The sequence below is a fragment of the Eschrichtius robustus genome, chromosome 1 (genome assembly GCF_028021215.1).
Source record: "Eschrichtius robustus isolate mEscRob2 chromosome 1, mEscRob2.pri, whole genome shotgun sequence".
Classification (NCBI taxonomy): Eukaryota; Metazoa; Chordata; class Mammalia; order Artiodactyla; family Eschrichtiidae; genus Eschrichtius; species Eschrichtius robustus.
Window position 1 is genome coordinate 171246423 of NC_090824.1, and position 14291 is coordinate 171260713.

A 14291-nucleotide genomic window follows, 5' to 3' on the forward strand; every position below is an offset into this window, starting at 1 on the left:
GTGGTCAGAGCCATCATGCTCCCCCAGGCCCACAGGACAAGGGGAAGCCCCCAGCCAGGAACCACCCCTGCAGTCATGTCTGCCTGAGAAGCACTGTGCTCCCCACATTGGAAACAGCCAGGGGGCTCGCCCCCAGGCCGCGGGCAAGGGTCCCAAAGGAAAAATGGGGAGTGGGGAGGGGGACAGGATGCACGCAGAAATAAAAAACAATCACTCACATGTGCCTTTGAGAAGCAGGAAAGGTCCCGGTGCCATCATTCCACTAGGCTCAGTGCCAGAGCCCCTGGCCCCAGCCCCACAGCTCAGCCAGAGCAGTCAGGCCGGGAGTAGCCAGGCTGGGAGCAGGGTCGGAATGGCCCACCCCAAACACAGGTGTTCCAGGCACAACGAGAGAAGGGCTGCTCCCCAGCATCCAGCTGCTCCCTCCTCGGCACTCAGAGCCCTCCTTGCTGAGACCACTCACTGGGCGTCTGATTGCACACAGCCTCGAAGTAGATCCTTCTCAATTATTTGTCTATCGATACTGAGCTTCCCACGGGCTTCCATCCTATCTCCTGGATTATAAAAACAGCTGTCACCACTCCCATAGTTCCCAAGAGACCCTCGCTCAATAAATTGCAAATGAAATAAATGCTTAAGGAACAGAACAATTCAAAAGCTCTCATGTGGCAAAAACAATCCCTAACTTTGGAATCAAATGTGACTGAACCAGTTAGATATACGTGTGTATGTTTGCACCTACACACACACACGCACACACACTCTTCCACCTAAATACACACCAGCAAGGGGGTGGGGCATGTCAGCCACTTAAAAGTCCACTATATTTGGTGTTAAATAGTGAACAACAAATAAGATGGCAAACCTATTCCATCTAAATCCCCAGAGAGTATTTTTATTGTAAAGTAATTTATCCCCTTAAAATAAGCAAATATCTCCTTTAGGAACTGTAGACACTCTAAGTAAAACACAGAAAACAGTATAAGCACAGCTTTCAAAGTATGACAAAAGCCAGATGCTTTTTTCAAAAAGGTCATCCAACATCCAAACCGAACACACCCTAATTTTCAGCTGCTGTTCAGATGAAAGCATCTTTGTTGTCCGCTTGTGAGTGATAATAATACTGTAATCAGTTTTACATTTCATACCCACCTCAGTGTGAGGTGCTTCCAAACAAAGGCCAGAATCCTCAGGGCCACCACAGGAGCAAAAACAATCCACACTCAAATGACAGGGAAACTATTTATGTGGCAACATGTGATTCCTTATTTATAGAGCTCTGTTAATTATTTTGCATATAAGCAGTGTTGAACCAGGCCTGCAGAGTTTGAGTACACATGGGCTGGGTGGAGTAATTGGTGGGGCAGAGAAAGGTCAGCCAAACCCCATAAAAAACAATTAAAATTTCCACAGACAGTCCACCAAACAGGTGATATTTAGGCAACTGAAAGTTCATTTAGAGGTGTAGAGGTGTCTTGCTCAAAAAAAAAAAAAGTCCTTTCCACAGGTTATCAAAAATTCACAGCAGTCAGGACCCCACCACACACACACATCCACCATATATTGAGGGTCTGTGGGTGAAAGACAACAAAATAGAAGAAGGATGGAGGGAGAAGGAAGGAAAGAACGTGGGTGAAAGGGATGACCAGTAGGGACTCAGAATTGAGAACAACGTGAAAAACGGGAAATAAATATACGACTGTATGGTTATCATCTCAGAGAAACCAAGAGTTAGTCTAAGTTACAAGTAACAATGTTATCACTCCGAGCCTACAGCCCATCTTCTGGGTCGGATCCATATTATGAAGAAATCAAAAAATAGTTCACAATGCAGTGAAATGATTCAGCCATAGATAACCAAATTAATTATCATCCACTAAAAGTCAAATTGTATCATTTTTAAAGATTGGGCTATTATGCAGTTAATGGGCAGCTTTAGGTTTAAAACAAGCTGGAAATGATCTTGTTTCCCTTAATTCTATCAGCATGGGCCCAGCTAGGCCAAGACTGATGGCTTTCACAGCTAATAGAACAGGTGCGATCATAAATACATGAAAATGATCTGGAGACAGAATAATCCATGTTCTCTGTTTAAGCGAGTCATGGGATTTCCGATAAGTGGATGAAACATTCACACTTCTTACAAGAAAGTCATGGCAAATACATAGTACACAAAACCATCTTTGTTCTGGGATTTATTTATTTAATATAACACAGAAAGTATTCAGGGCTTCCTGATACTAGAATATCTACCTTTATTAATGAGGAGCTACCGGTTTTCTGACCAAGTTGTCAGTGTCCAAAAGCACTATTCAAACAGTCCATCTTATAGCAAAAAGGCATGATACATGCACACACATACAAATACCATCTTGAACACACTTGTATTCAAATTTCTGGTGCAAATGGAAATAATCAGGGAACGGGGAGGGTGTAAACTAGTAAGAATAAAGATGGATGCTCTAGAAAATTCCTGAGACAATATCCCAGGGTGACCACGTCACACAAAAATCTTATCCACTTTACACATGGTCATTCCTGCCGACATTTACCTGGATTAAGATTTTTTTATTTACATAAAAGAAAGGAGACATAGATTTGACCTAACAAGATCCTCTAATCACTAGATTATTTTCACAATTATGAGTAATCACTAACTAGCTTCCACTCAAGGAACAAAAAATAAAATAACAAAAGAAAGCCACAATCCCAACAACTTTATTAAGCATATTATAGTTATGAAAATAAAGGCTCTTTTTTGAGACCACAGGTTCCTAAAATATCCTTCATGGAACTCTGTACCAGTAATGGCTGGTAATTAAGTTAATTGTTACATCAGGTAAAAAAAACACATCATTAGGGTATGCGAAAGTAAATACGTAAAAAAGAAAAGTCACCACACATACCATGAAACTTGGTATCTCTTTCAACATTCCATTTCTGACTTGGATTCCTAACTCACTACATGAGGGTGGTGTCCCGTCGGGAGCTGGAAGGGAGGGGGCTGGTGCCAGAAGAGCGACCAGGGCAAACTGGCCGGCTCACACCCACCACTCAGGCACAGGACCTCAGGCAAGCTCACTAACTTGCTTCCCTTTTCGTGAGACAAATGTCCTTCAAAAAAGGTAATCTATGTAAGACACCTAATGCAGTGCTTAGCACATGTGAACAATCAGTGAGTGGTGGCCTGAGACATGTAAGCGTCCTCCCCCATAAACAGAGATAACAGACTTTGTTCATGCCAAAAAAGACATCAATTTGCAACATCTGATTTAAAAATCCGAGTTATGCACTGTCCACTCCTACTGACAAGACTCCGGTTCTCTGGGGACCAGAGATGAGGGTGGATCACATCCATTAGACGTGGCCTGCATCCCTGCAAGGCAAGGCCTGGAGAAGGTCAGACAGGCACTCCACTTGGGATAAAAGCACTCTACATAAAAGACCTAAGATTGATTGCCTTGTAAGTGATTGGTGGCAGCTTAAACACGATCGCCATCATCCTGGCTAGTAATAGGAAGCTTTGAGAGAGGTCACTCTTGCAGAGACACTGAAGAGGTTATTCCTGGAACCTCATGTAGAATATTTTTCCCAGAAACGACACAAGAACTAACAGCATCGTCTCTTGACCAAAACGATTAAGATTTCAGATAAGCCATACCATATCCAGCCTCCTGATTCTAAAGGATGCTGTTCCAGGGCTTCCCTGGTGGCGCAGTGGTTAAAAATCCGCCTGCCAATGCAGGGGACACGGGTTTGAGCCCTGGTCCGGGAAGATCCCACATGCCGCGGGGCAACTAAGCCCATGCGCCACAACTGCTGAGCCTGCACTCTAGAGCCCGCGAGCCACAACTACTGAGCTCGCGCACCTAGAGCCCGTGCTCCCCAGCAAGAGAAGCCACCGCAATGAGAAGCCCGCGCACCACAACGAAGAGTAGCCCCCACTCGCTGCAACTAGAGAAAGCCCGCGTGCAGCAACGAAGACCCAACTCAGCCAAAAAAAAAAATTTTTTTTAATAAATAAAGGATGTTGTTCATCTTCCATGAGAAACAAAAAAATTTCAAACATACAGAAAACAGAGTTGTACAGCGAACACCCATATATTCATTCCCTAGATGACAGATTCGATCTTAAATGTAAAGTTTAGGGGCAGCCAGCTAAGAAAACGTGCAGCATAAGCCTTCACGCATTACAACCACATGCAAGGGAAATTCGTCCCATTTCCTCACTGACTTGGAACAGGCTGCTGGGGAGGGCGCTGCCCACTGCTCACGCTCCCGAGAGCACCCAGGACTCCACAGAGCGCCTGCTGCTGATCTCACAGGAGAAGACGGGATCCCCATCATGCTTCAAAAGAAAGCAGCTCGGTGGTTCAGTTCACTCGTGATGGTGAAAATGTGTCGGGAAGCCAAGATTCTAGGGCTCGTGATGAGTTTCTGATCATTTGAAGTCTCCTCATTTATACAGAGAAGCTAATGTCATTTCCCTAGAAAATATTTTCAAAGGACTAAAAAAAGGTCAATATGAAAGCAGCTAAAAGCTATAAGGCACCATGAGATGTATGAGCTTTATTTCATATCTTTGTTTCAAGGAATGCTAGTGTTCTAAATACTGCTCCCACCCCACATCATCTTTCAAGAATAAGTGAGAGTGATCAAACCTGCCCTATGACCACAATGACACAGTCAGCCCGTGAGCTTTCCATCTGTGGTAGACACCCCCAACAGCAGATGCCCATCACCCAAGGAATGGCAGCCCATCCAAGGAACCTCTGCCCACAGTCCTTCCCCAAGGCTTTGCTCCTCTGTATCCACGGGAGACAGAATATTGTACAACACATTCAGAAAGCTTGTTTTACTTAGACACTTTCCATAAAGGGCAGATTTCATCCAGAATCCTATTTGTGTCAAATTCAGCAAGTCATGAAGGAAACAGCAAAATCAAGGCTACTTTCTTCCCCATGTCCCGGGCCAGATCTTCCTAATAACAGGAAAGAAATGCTAAAATACCAACAGGCATTAGAAAATCCTTTACTGGTATGATAGCTAAATAATAATTCGCCACCATCTAAAACAGGGAGGTAGAATTCTACTTCCTTTTCATATTAATTTATGTACAACAGAAATTCTCAAAATCTGAACTCTGATACCAACAGCAAAATAACCCCAAGTGCTATTTCTCATTTGGCCCAGGTCAATGTTGTGCTTGGTGGGGGAAGCCTAGCCCCACCATTTGCAATAAGACTATATTCACTTGAGCTAAAAGCAAAATGAAACAACAAAACCCACCCAAACACCGAGTCTCAGGTTGACAGAATTTCCCTACAGGACAGGCACTGCAACAGTAACTTGTAAGCATGAGGTACATTATAATGTACCTTAGTAACATTAGTAACAAAGTTTCCACCCTGGCAAGTTGATACACTATTTCCTTGGGTTTAAGTAGGTGGTTGGTTTGGGTTTTTTTTTTAAGATTTTTTTTGATGTGGACCATTTTTAAAGTCTTTATTGAATTTGTTACAATATTGTTTCTGTTTTATGTTTTGGGTTTTTGGCCGTGAGGCATGTGGGATCTTAGCTCCCTGACCAGGGATTGAACCCGCACCCCCTGCATTGGAAGGCTAAGCCTTAACCACTGGACCGCCAGGGAAGTCCCTAAATAGGTGTATTTTAATGACTTAAGTTTAATGGAATTGCACCCTTGCTTAAAGGCAGAGTTCTTAACCCTATCTGACACCCGAGGACACCAAGACTGGGAGAGCCTGGTGGCTTATCCGGGGTGATGCCACGACTGCAGAGTCCTGGACAGGTATTTTGTCAGGTATTGTGACACTGATATAACTGGATGTGCTCTATTTGCAATAAAGCATGTAATCTCCACTTATACTACTTTATTCATAAAGACCCAGAATCTTCTGATAAGGTTAATTAGTAACACAGTTTACATTTCTGTTTTCATTTCAGGTAAACTAGCCAGGAAGCGCTTCCTTAGAGAGCTGGTCAGCTAGACCCATGCAACCTGCATCTTCACAGGGACATGACTCTGGGCTTGGCCAGCAAGGCGACAGGGCTCGATGTGGAGGTTTGTGTTCTTCCCGAGAGTGAAGCGGTCCAGACATGTGGCTCTGCCAACTCGAGGGAGTGGCAGGAACAAAGCCACGAAGGCAGATTAAGACCTGCCGCACGGAAACTGAGATGTGTGGGCCTCTCCGCACCAAAGCTTAACATGTTTTATAAACTCCTGACACAGGGCAAGCTGCACTGGTAAGACACATGGTCAGAACATGAGAGACTTGCTTTTTTGGTTTTGGAAGAAAGCTTCTCTGCTCAGCACCGAGTGTCCAGCAGGGAACTGCCTTCCTCCTTGGCCAGAGGCTCAGACCTGAGGCTGGTGGGTGTGAAGCAGCCCACATTGAAGAGGGGACATATTTACATATGAGTTTTTTAACTTCATAATTTTAAAATGTTAGAGTATTCCTCTAATTAAAAAAATAGAAGAATATGTGACTTGACTAACCAGATAATTCAGTAAAAAAAAAAAATTAATTGTGCATAATTGCGAACAAGTATCTAAGGAATTGCTCTCTCTGGTGCCGCCAGAACTAGTTTGGATCTGGCCCACAGTCTTCAATCTTTTCATGAGGACACAGAAACAGTTTCCAACTTAATAAGCAAAAAAAAAAAAAAAAAAGATTTAAAACTGGCAGCCCAGAAGAAAAAGATCTATTTAACCCACTATCAATCACAGAATCCCTCAGTCCTCACTATGTTAGGTCATTTTTTCCCTGATTTTTCATACCTATTGCACAAAGCATTTGGTAAAGAACCACCTCAATTTGTGATTCTTAGCACAGAGAGCACATTTCATTCTCCACGATATTCAACAGCAACAAAACTAAAGAGCAACCTCCCCAGTCCCCCACCCCACAAAAGAAGGCTGCTTGTTGTCATGTTGACTTTTACAGCTCAATATCTTAGCCTTTCCCACTTTATTTGTCTTAAGGGCTTATGAACATTAACACCCCGTTGGGTCCTGAAGAAAGTGCCATATACGTACAAACCTGACTCCTATGTTCTTACCCCCGCCAGCTGGGATTCTCAATTAAATTCTCCCCTTTGAGAGCGCTATTTATTATCAAGAACAAATGGATGCAACTGCTTCTTTCGAGACGTGACAACGTTTTGACGCTCTCAGCAGAACAGAGCACTGGCAATGATAGTAGGTAACTTTTGTAGGGCACACAAAAAGATCATGAAAGAAGGAAAATGAACACAGGCAACCTTGAAAGTAGAGGCATACAGACGGAGAGACTGGAGGAAAGGAACAGTAAACAGTGGCCAAAGCCCATCGCATCACCTGAGGTGCCTTCCATGTACCAGGATAAACACTGATGTGCGAAACCAAGCCAAAAACTGCAGGCGAGCATCTGCTTTTAGTAAGGTACCTGAGTAATCATGAGAATCTTAATATGACTAGGATTTGAAGTGGTGAGTCAGTCTATATACATGACATCAAAATGAAGATTATCCAATACATTCTCTTTGCAATTCAGAAGAATGCTACAACTTAACCCATAAATCACTGCTTAAAAAAAAAAATCAGCTCTAAAAAAAGAGACAACCCATTTGAAAAAGGCTGGGAGGAGGAAGGCAAAAAGTGACTCATAACATCCAACAGCTTGTAGCCTCCAAACCATAACAAGAATATAAAGCCAGTGGGCCCAGAATGAAACAAAATAGAGTCGTTGTTACAGCTGTGACCTCACAACATTCGGCTCTAAGCATGACTACAGCATCGCAAAGATCTTTTGAGCATTGGGATCAACCTCACACATCAGTGCCTTTAATGTGTGCCTTTAATTTCCTGGCTAAATTTGACATCTATATTTATTCATCAAGAAAAGAACATTCAAATTTAACTATTTTCATAACTCTGAAGAACTCTTAAAATTCAAGTCCACACATTTCACATCCCACACATATCAATGCTGCCATTTTGTACATATTTTTAATTCAGATAACAATCTTTTAGATTTATCAAGCCAAGTAGTCCATTTCATTCACCACAATACGTACAGCTACTGGGGGCAGCTTTGAGACGATGTGACAGAGTGAACAGGTTTTGTTAACAATGGTAAGGTCTGATCCCCGGTGGAGCGGCTCAGCTATTATTCCCTGAATCTTCTGACCCCTTCCCTCCTCCCCTCCCAATGACAACAAATTATCAACAAGACTCTAGAAGAAAGCATTTTTTCACACATTTGCTTTCCAGAGTCCACTATTTCCTTTCAATGAGAACATTTGGGTTGCATTAGAGACAGCAGGTCTCCTCTCCCCGACCCTGGAAGGTGGTCCCAGGCTTCAGTTTGGGTGGCCACCTCTGCAGCCACAGGGACCTCCAAGAAAAGCACAGGGGCTGATGGGGACAGAACTCACGTTCTAGAGCTAAGTGTATCTGCTATACTGTGCTGGCAGCCCTGAAAATGCCACACACCACCAAATCTACAAACCTTCCAACTGGCCATCTCTTTAAGATTTTACTCTGGTGACAGGATTATGCCAGCTGCATGTGAATTGCTCATCTGCAATTTAAAAAATTACTGGTTCCTTGATCAACACAAAGAACAGATAGCATGCACCTCCTTCCTTGGGCAGTTTCGCACTTAGTAGAAAATGTTAAGTTGGACTTGATTACAGAACGTAACTAATAGTTGCAGTAATCCTGTACCTTACAAACTGAGTAATTCCCAAAGCAAGAGTTAGGAAGTTAGTAAGCACACTCACAATTTAAAAGCCACAAAGTAGAAAGCTAACGGACTTCTCTTCTGCAAACACCAGTTTTCACAGGCTACATCACAAGGCAATTTCCCAAAGTCCTACCAAAATAAGAATTCAACCACTCCTGAAACAGTGGGATGATATCGTCTACAGTTGCAAGTCCAGGGTGTGTACAGCCCAGGACACAAGCCGTCAGTTAACACAGAAACTTACTGCTGAAGTTCAATCAACAACTGATTTTTTTTTTTAATAAGACATGAGTCTGTCTTTAGTGAGAAATTTTGTTTCCTCTCTGCTTTGCCAGTGTTTCCATTTAAAGTTTTTCCTTAAGCCAAATAATGTCTATTTACATATTAATGAAACTACTTGGAGGCCTTCTGAAAGCCAAATAGAAAAATGCATGATTCCAAAAGGCAAGAATGAAGGGAAGGGAAGGGAAGGGAAGAAAAAAATGATTTAGGGAAAAGTGTGTGAAGAAAAGAGCCAGTGCTACCCCACCTGGCACCCAGCAACCAGCCAGCTCACTGGCTTCCTCTCCATCTCACATTGAGTCCCAAGAATTCACCAGACCGACAACCCCTGGCTCCACACCAAAGACTGTACCCAGACCTGTGGATTGGAGGCCATTGCTGCCCATAGGAGGGGCACCCACCACATCTCCCCACAGAAAGCTCCTGTTCTTTGCTGGCACCAGTTCTGCAGGGAGAGCAGCCCAGTTTTCCCCTAAGAGGGAAGCACTGGGTAGCAACAGACAGTGGAAAGAAAAGAGGGAGGCAACCAGCAGGGCAGGAAAGTGAAAATCTGACTTCTGCAGCCAAGAAGTCAATCTGCAACCCTCTACCAAACAGTGACCTATAAAATAAAATAACCTAAGTGTCCGTAGCAGCACCAGCAGACAGTGCAAACCAAAACTGGACCAGCATCTACTAATCTAGATAAAATATACAACCATTAACAGCTGGCAGGCCATATAGGAACTTTGAAAGAAGAGTCTACTCTTTTTTCAACCTACATTATGTGCTTAAAATGGAATTGTTTTCCCATGCTCCTTTGTAGGAACTGAGCGCTGGAACGTCCACACGTTTCCACAGTATGTTCTGATATTTTAATAAAATGATGAAGACTAATTTAAAGAATTCTCTCCACATGAATCCTGATTGAAGATAAAATATGAAAGCAATATGCTTAAATAACTCGGCATTAAAAGCTGTTTTAACTTTTCACTTTGAAAGTGGTTATGTTGGGGGATTTTAAGTTCTAAAATGTAAAGAGGCACAGATTTCTGATCCCTCCATTCTTTGGTTGCCATTAAGCAATACTGGAAAACAAGTTGATTCATCTAATTTAAGACAGTAAAACTACTCTACATAGTCACAAGACACAAAATTCCAAATGACCTTAAAGAGAAACCCAATCGACTCAGCATGGACAAAGCAAGTCAAAGATGACACAGCTAAAGCGGGAAGAAGCGGGCTGAGGCTGGGTGGCCAAAGCAACAACCCTCTGACTCTTACTCTTGGGTGATGCAGCCGGGCCTAGCAGAGTTTAGAGAGAGAGAAAAACAATAATGTGATTCCCATATGCAAACACACACCCCTTTCTCTGCCCAGACACTCAATAAGAAACTCATTAAACCCTTTTTAAAAATCTGTAGGGACACAAGGAATTCACAGAGAACTAGGCTGAGCACACCTTGGTCTAAAGTGGTTTGCCATCCCCTGGACAACAGGGACACATTCTAGGAGTGACCGATGGTGACAGGTGAGTGCAATCTAGCAGGTGAGTGTCCACGTCCACAAGCAGCCACTCCCACCAGGGGCCACGCACTGTCCCAGATGTGCAGAAGCAAATGTGAGCCCATCCCAGACTGACGGGGGAGGTGGAGGGCTCCTGGTGAGTTCAGACGGCTTCCCGCTTTGCCAACACAGGTAGGGTACTGACACTTAACATCAGTATAATACAGACATAGCAGAAGTGCTTGTCTGGAGAGAATGCATGAATGATACGGTGTTGTAAATAACACAACTGTGGTGCACAGCTATGGGGCCTGTAAAGTGAGGGGGAAAAACCCATGTGAACATTGACAAAATCAAAGAACTTGGGCAAATATTTTCCAATGGGCACTTCATCCCTCCAAGCAATCTGTCCACACTGCACACCTTATCCACCAGTGTAGACCTAAGTACTGTTCGCCCAGCTGGGCACTGCACTGAGGTACCAGCAAAGCCCTCATCATCTCCAGCCCTTCAGAACAGTGTCTGCTGAGCACAGAGTCCAGGAAACGGTCTCCTCCTATGGGACAGCTGAGCATTACAGAACCCTGCAGAACCTCAAATGTGAAACAGAAACATCTCCAGCCTGTGACATCTGAAAAGACACTTCACCCCTGGCCCCCACCTGTACCCCCTTCTTTGCCCTGAAAGTGTTAAAAAGGAAACCATACGGTCAACACCAGCTTCTCCCTGCTGATGAAAACTGGCACGAATGAATTTACTTTCTGGCTGCCAGCCCCACAAAACCGTTACACACACACACATACAAGTTCACCACTAAACTGCTCCAAATATAAATTCGAGACAAGCCGGCCTATCCCCACCCCACAGTGTATTAGTGGCCTTCCCAGGGTGAGCTGGGTGAATTCTAAATCTATATTAAACATTCAACATTTCGGAACTTCAGTGGGTTTTTTTTTTTTTTAAGACATAGCAAAATCCGATCTAAAACTTATGACAGCTGAGCACATGATCCCACCATTAAGAGCAAATAAGAAACCGTATATAACACTCCATGAAATCACTGTGGCAAATCTGTCACAAATCCTAAGTATGGGACGATGGGAACGCGGCACAGACCCTGGCCTGAGGGAGGAGGCTTTCCAATTTCACCCAACCTTCGCATCCCAGCGGACGGGAACAATAGTAGTACTATCCCAGTCCAGCCAGGATGCCTCGGACACCGGCGGTCAAACCTCAAGTCCAAAGACAAGTTTCGCATTAGAACGAGGCCCGCGGAGCCTCAGGCCGCGCAACGCGGAACCGCCCCCAGCCCGGCCGCGGTGGGCAGCGCTCGGACGCGCACCAAGGACACGGCCCCGTCCGCCAGGCCGCGCGCGAGGCCGCCCCGGCCCCGCGGCCCGTCCTGCGCCCCGGCTGCGCCCCGGGCCCCGTCCTGCGCCCCGGGCCCCGCGGCCCCGTCCTGCGCCCCGGCTGCGCCCCCGGCCCCGCGGCCCCGTCCGGCTCCCCAGGGCCCCGGCGCCGGGGCCGCGGCCGACGACACGGAGCCGCAGGGCGGGGGCCGCGCTCGCACCGCGCCGAGACCCCCGCCCGCCCGCCCGCGCCCCGGCCCCCGTGACAGCGCGGCCGGCTGAGCGCGGGGCCTGTTACCTTCCGACAGCTCCAGCTCCAGCTCGGCCAGCCGGGCCCGCACCTCCAGGGGCAGCGCCATGCCTTCCAGGCTGCGGTCCGCCATGCTCGCGACGCCCCCGCCCCAGCCGGCCTCCCTTTGTTCCAGGCCGCGGTCTCGCCGCTCCTCGCGCCCCGCGGACCCGCACCGAGCGGCGGCAGGCCGGGCGGCGGCGCAGCGCGCTCCTCCCCCGTGCCTCCTCCGCGCGGCCCCGGCACGAAGGCCTCGCGCCCGCGCCCGCGCCCCCGTCCCGCCCGGAGCGCGCCCGCCGCCGCTCCACCGGGCGGCTCCGCGGCGCGCGCGTGACGGCGAAGAGCGCGCACGGGGCGGGGGCGGCGTGGGCACGCGCTCCGGGGCTGGGCCGGGCGGGGACGCGCACCGGGGACGGAGGGCGGGCCGGCGCAGCGCGCGCTCCCGGGGGCGCGGGGCTCGCACACCGGCCCAGCGGGGCCTCCCCCACCCCGGCCCGGCCCTCGCCTACTCAGGCCTAAGGCAGAAAAATACCTGCTGGAGCCCCGGCCTCGGCGTTCCGGGTCTTTGCGGGCTGAATTTTTTTTTTTTTTTAATAAATGCGTTGTGTGTTGGGGGCGGGAGGTGTAAAAGACAGCGTGGGCTGTGGAAAGAGGAGTAGGCTGGAAGTTCCTAATTCGCGTTGATGTAGGACCTGCCAGCCTGGCCCTGAGGCTACAATCAGTGCCTCTCCCTCGGCTCCGTCTCCCCACCGTGAAGGCGGCTAGAGGAGAGATGGGTCACCGAATCTCCACGTTCCCGGTCAGCCCGACCACGCTTGCCCCGATACCCCGGCCCGTCCTCAGCCCGGGGCTCCGTGTCCTCAGCAGGTCTTCCCGCGCCCTCGCCCGAGGGCCCTACGGCTCGTCCTCCGCGCTTCTCTCTTCCGCCCCCACCGCACCGGTGTCACCTCTGGGGGCATCACCAAACCTGGGCCTCCAGTCCTGACCGTTTGGGGAGGCTAGCTCACCCCCTCCGACTGTCCAACTGAATAACGTCACCCAGATGCCCCCAAACCCCGAACTCCACAAACCAGCCCCTCCTCCTGGCTTCTAATAACTTCCACCATTTTCTTAATGATCCAGGCTGGGAAGAGTCCCGGGAGTGTTTGCCTGTCTTCCTCAGTCTTCACGCACCCTCTGCTCCCCTGTCCCCTCAAGGCTCTCGCATGTCATTTTCATTCCGGACCCACTCCTCCCAGTTCAGCCCCTACCGCAGACCTCCTGGTGGCCCCCCCACCAACATCCGCTTGACCCTGTGGCGGGAGGGGCCCAAGTTGGCTCCGGAAACACAGTGGCATTTATTCCCCTTTCAAAAATAGGCAATTTAATACTTCCTGCATTGTCTAATGAATACAAGTCCACCCTCTTAATGGGAGACTCCAGACCCTCCACCACTTGGCCCCTATCTGCAGTCACACCATGCGCGCCCCACAAGCTGGTTCCTGAAGACCTAGTGGCCTTCACCCTGAGTGACCCCCTTCTCTGCCCACACACTCCCACAGCGTCCCTAACATCAACTCCAGAAAAATCTCTCCTCCCCATTACTGTGCTCCCACTATCTTATCTACTTGTCTCTGCCCTTATCTCCTTGGCCTTTATCTTTCTCATTAGTCTGAGTGACAGCTCTGGGGACAAGGACCAAGCCTTCTTCCTCTCTGTTCTTCCCGCTGATAGGACAACAGTGACCACTAGAGAGCTGTGGGCATTTCTTACATAGGTCTCACTGACCTAATACGGATCAATGATGAGCTTGAAACAGGTGAACCCCAAACGCCTCTGCTTTATGGTCTTGGACATAAAGCCAGTGGACACAGGGGGCCACACCGGTATGGCTCCACCACAGTCTCTCCCCCTTTCAGGATAAACAGACCACTGAGGCAGAGAGCCCTCGAGAGGATCTGGGGCTACAGGCGAAGGCCTTAGAGAAATAAAATGCAGCAGAACCAGGATTCAAACCCCGGTCTCCAGAGCAAATCTCTGCACTCGTTTCATTACGGCAAAGTGGGCCTGCGCATTCCACACAATGAGTGTGTCAAGTCAGTCTAGGTCCAGATGGTATCAGAATAAAAGTATGTATTCTGTTTTAATTCGTGGGTGGGT

At 47.5% G+C, this 14291-nt stretch overlaps 1 protein-coding gene across 5 annotated transcripts in view; it reads right to left on the minus strand.

The window, feature by feature from the left end:
* DIP2C (disco interacting protein 2 homolog C) overlaps positions 1-12379 on the minus strand; it is a 360625-nt gene extending 348246 nt beyond the window's left edge. For all 5 annotated transcript variants that reach the window (XM_068559508.1, XM_068559500.1, XM_068559492.1 and 2 more), the window contains exon 1: positions 12162-12379. In XM_068559508.1, coding sequence (XP_068415609.1) covers positions 12162-12246 — 85 coding nt within the window. In that variant the 5' untranslated portion in view covers positions 12247-12379. The remainder of the gene's footprint in view (positions 1-12161) is intronic.
* Positions 12380-14291: the final 1912 nt, after the last annotated feature.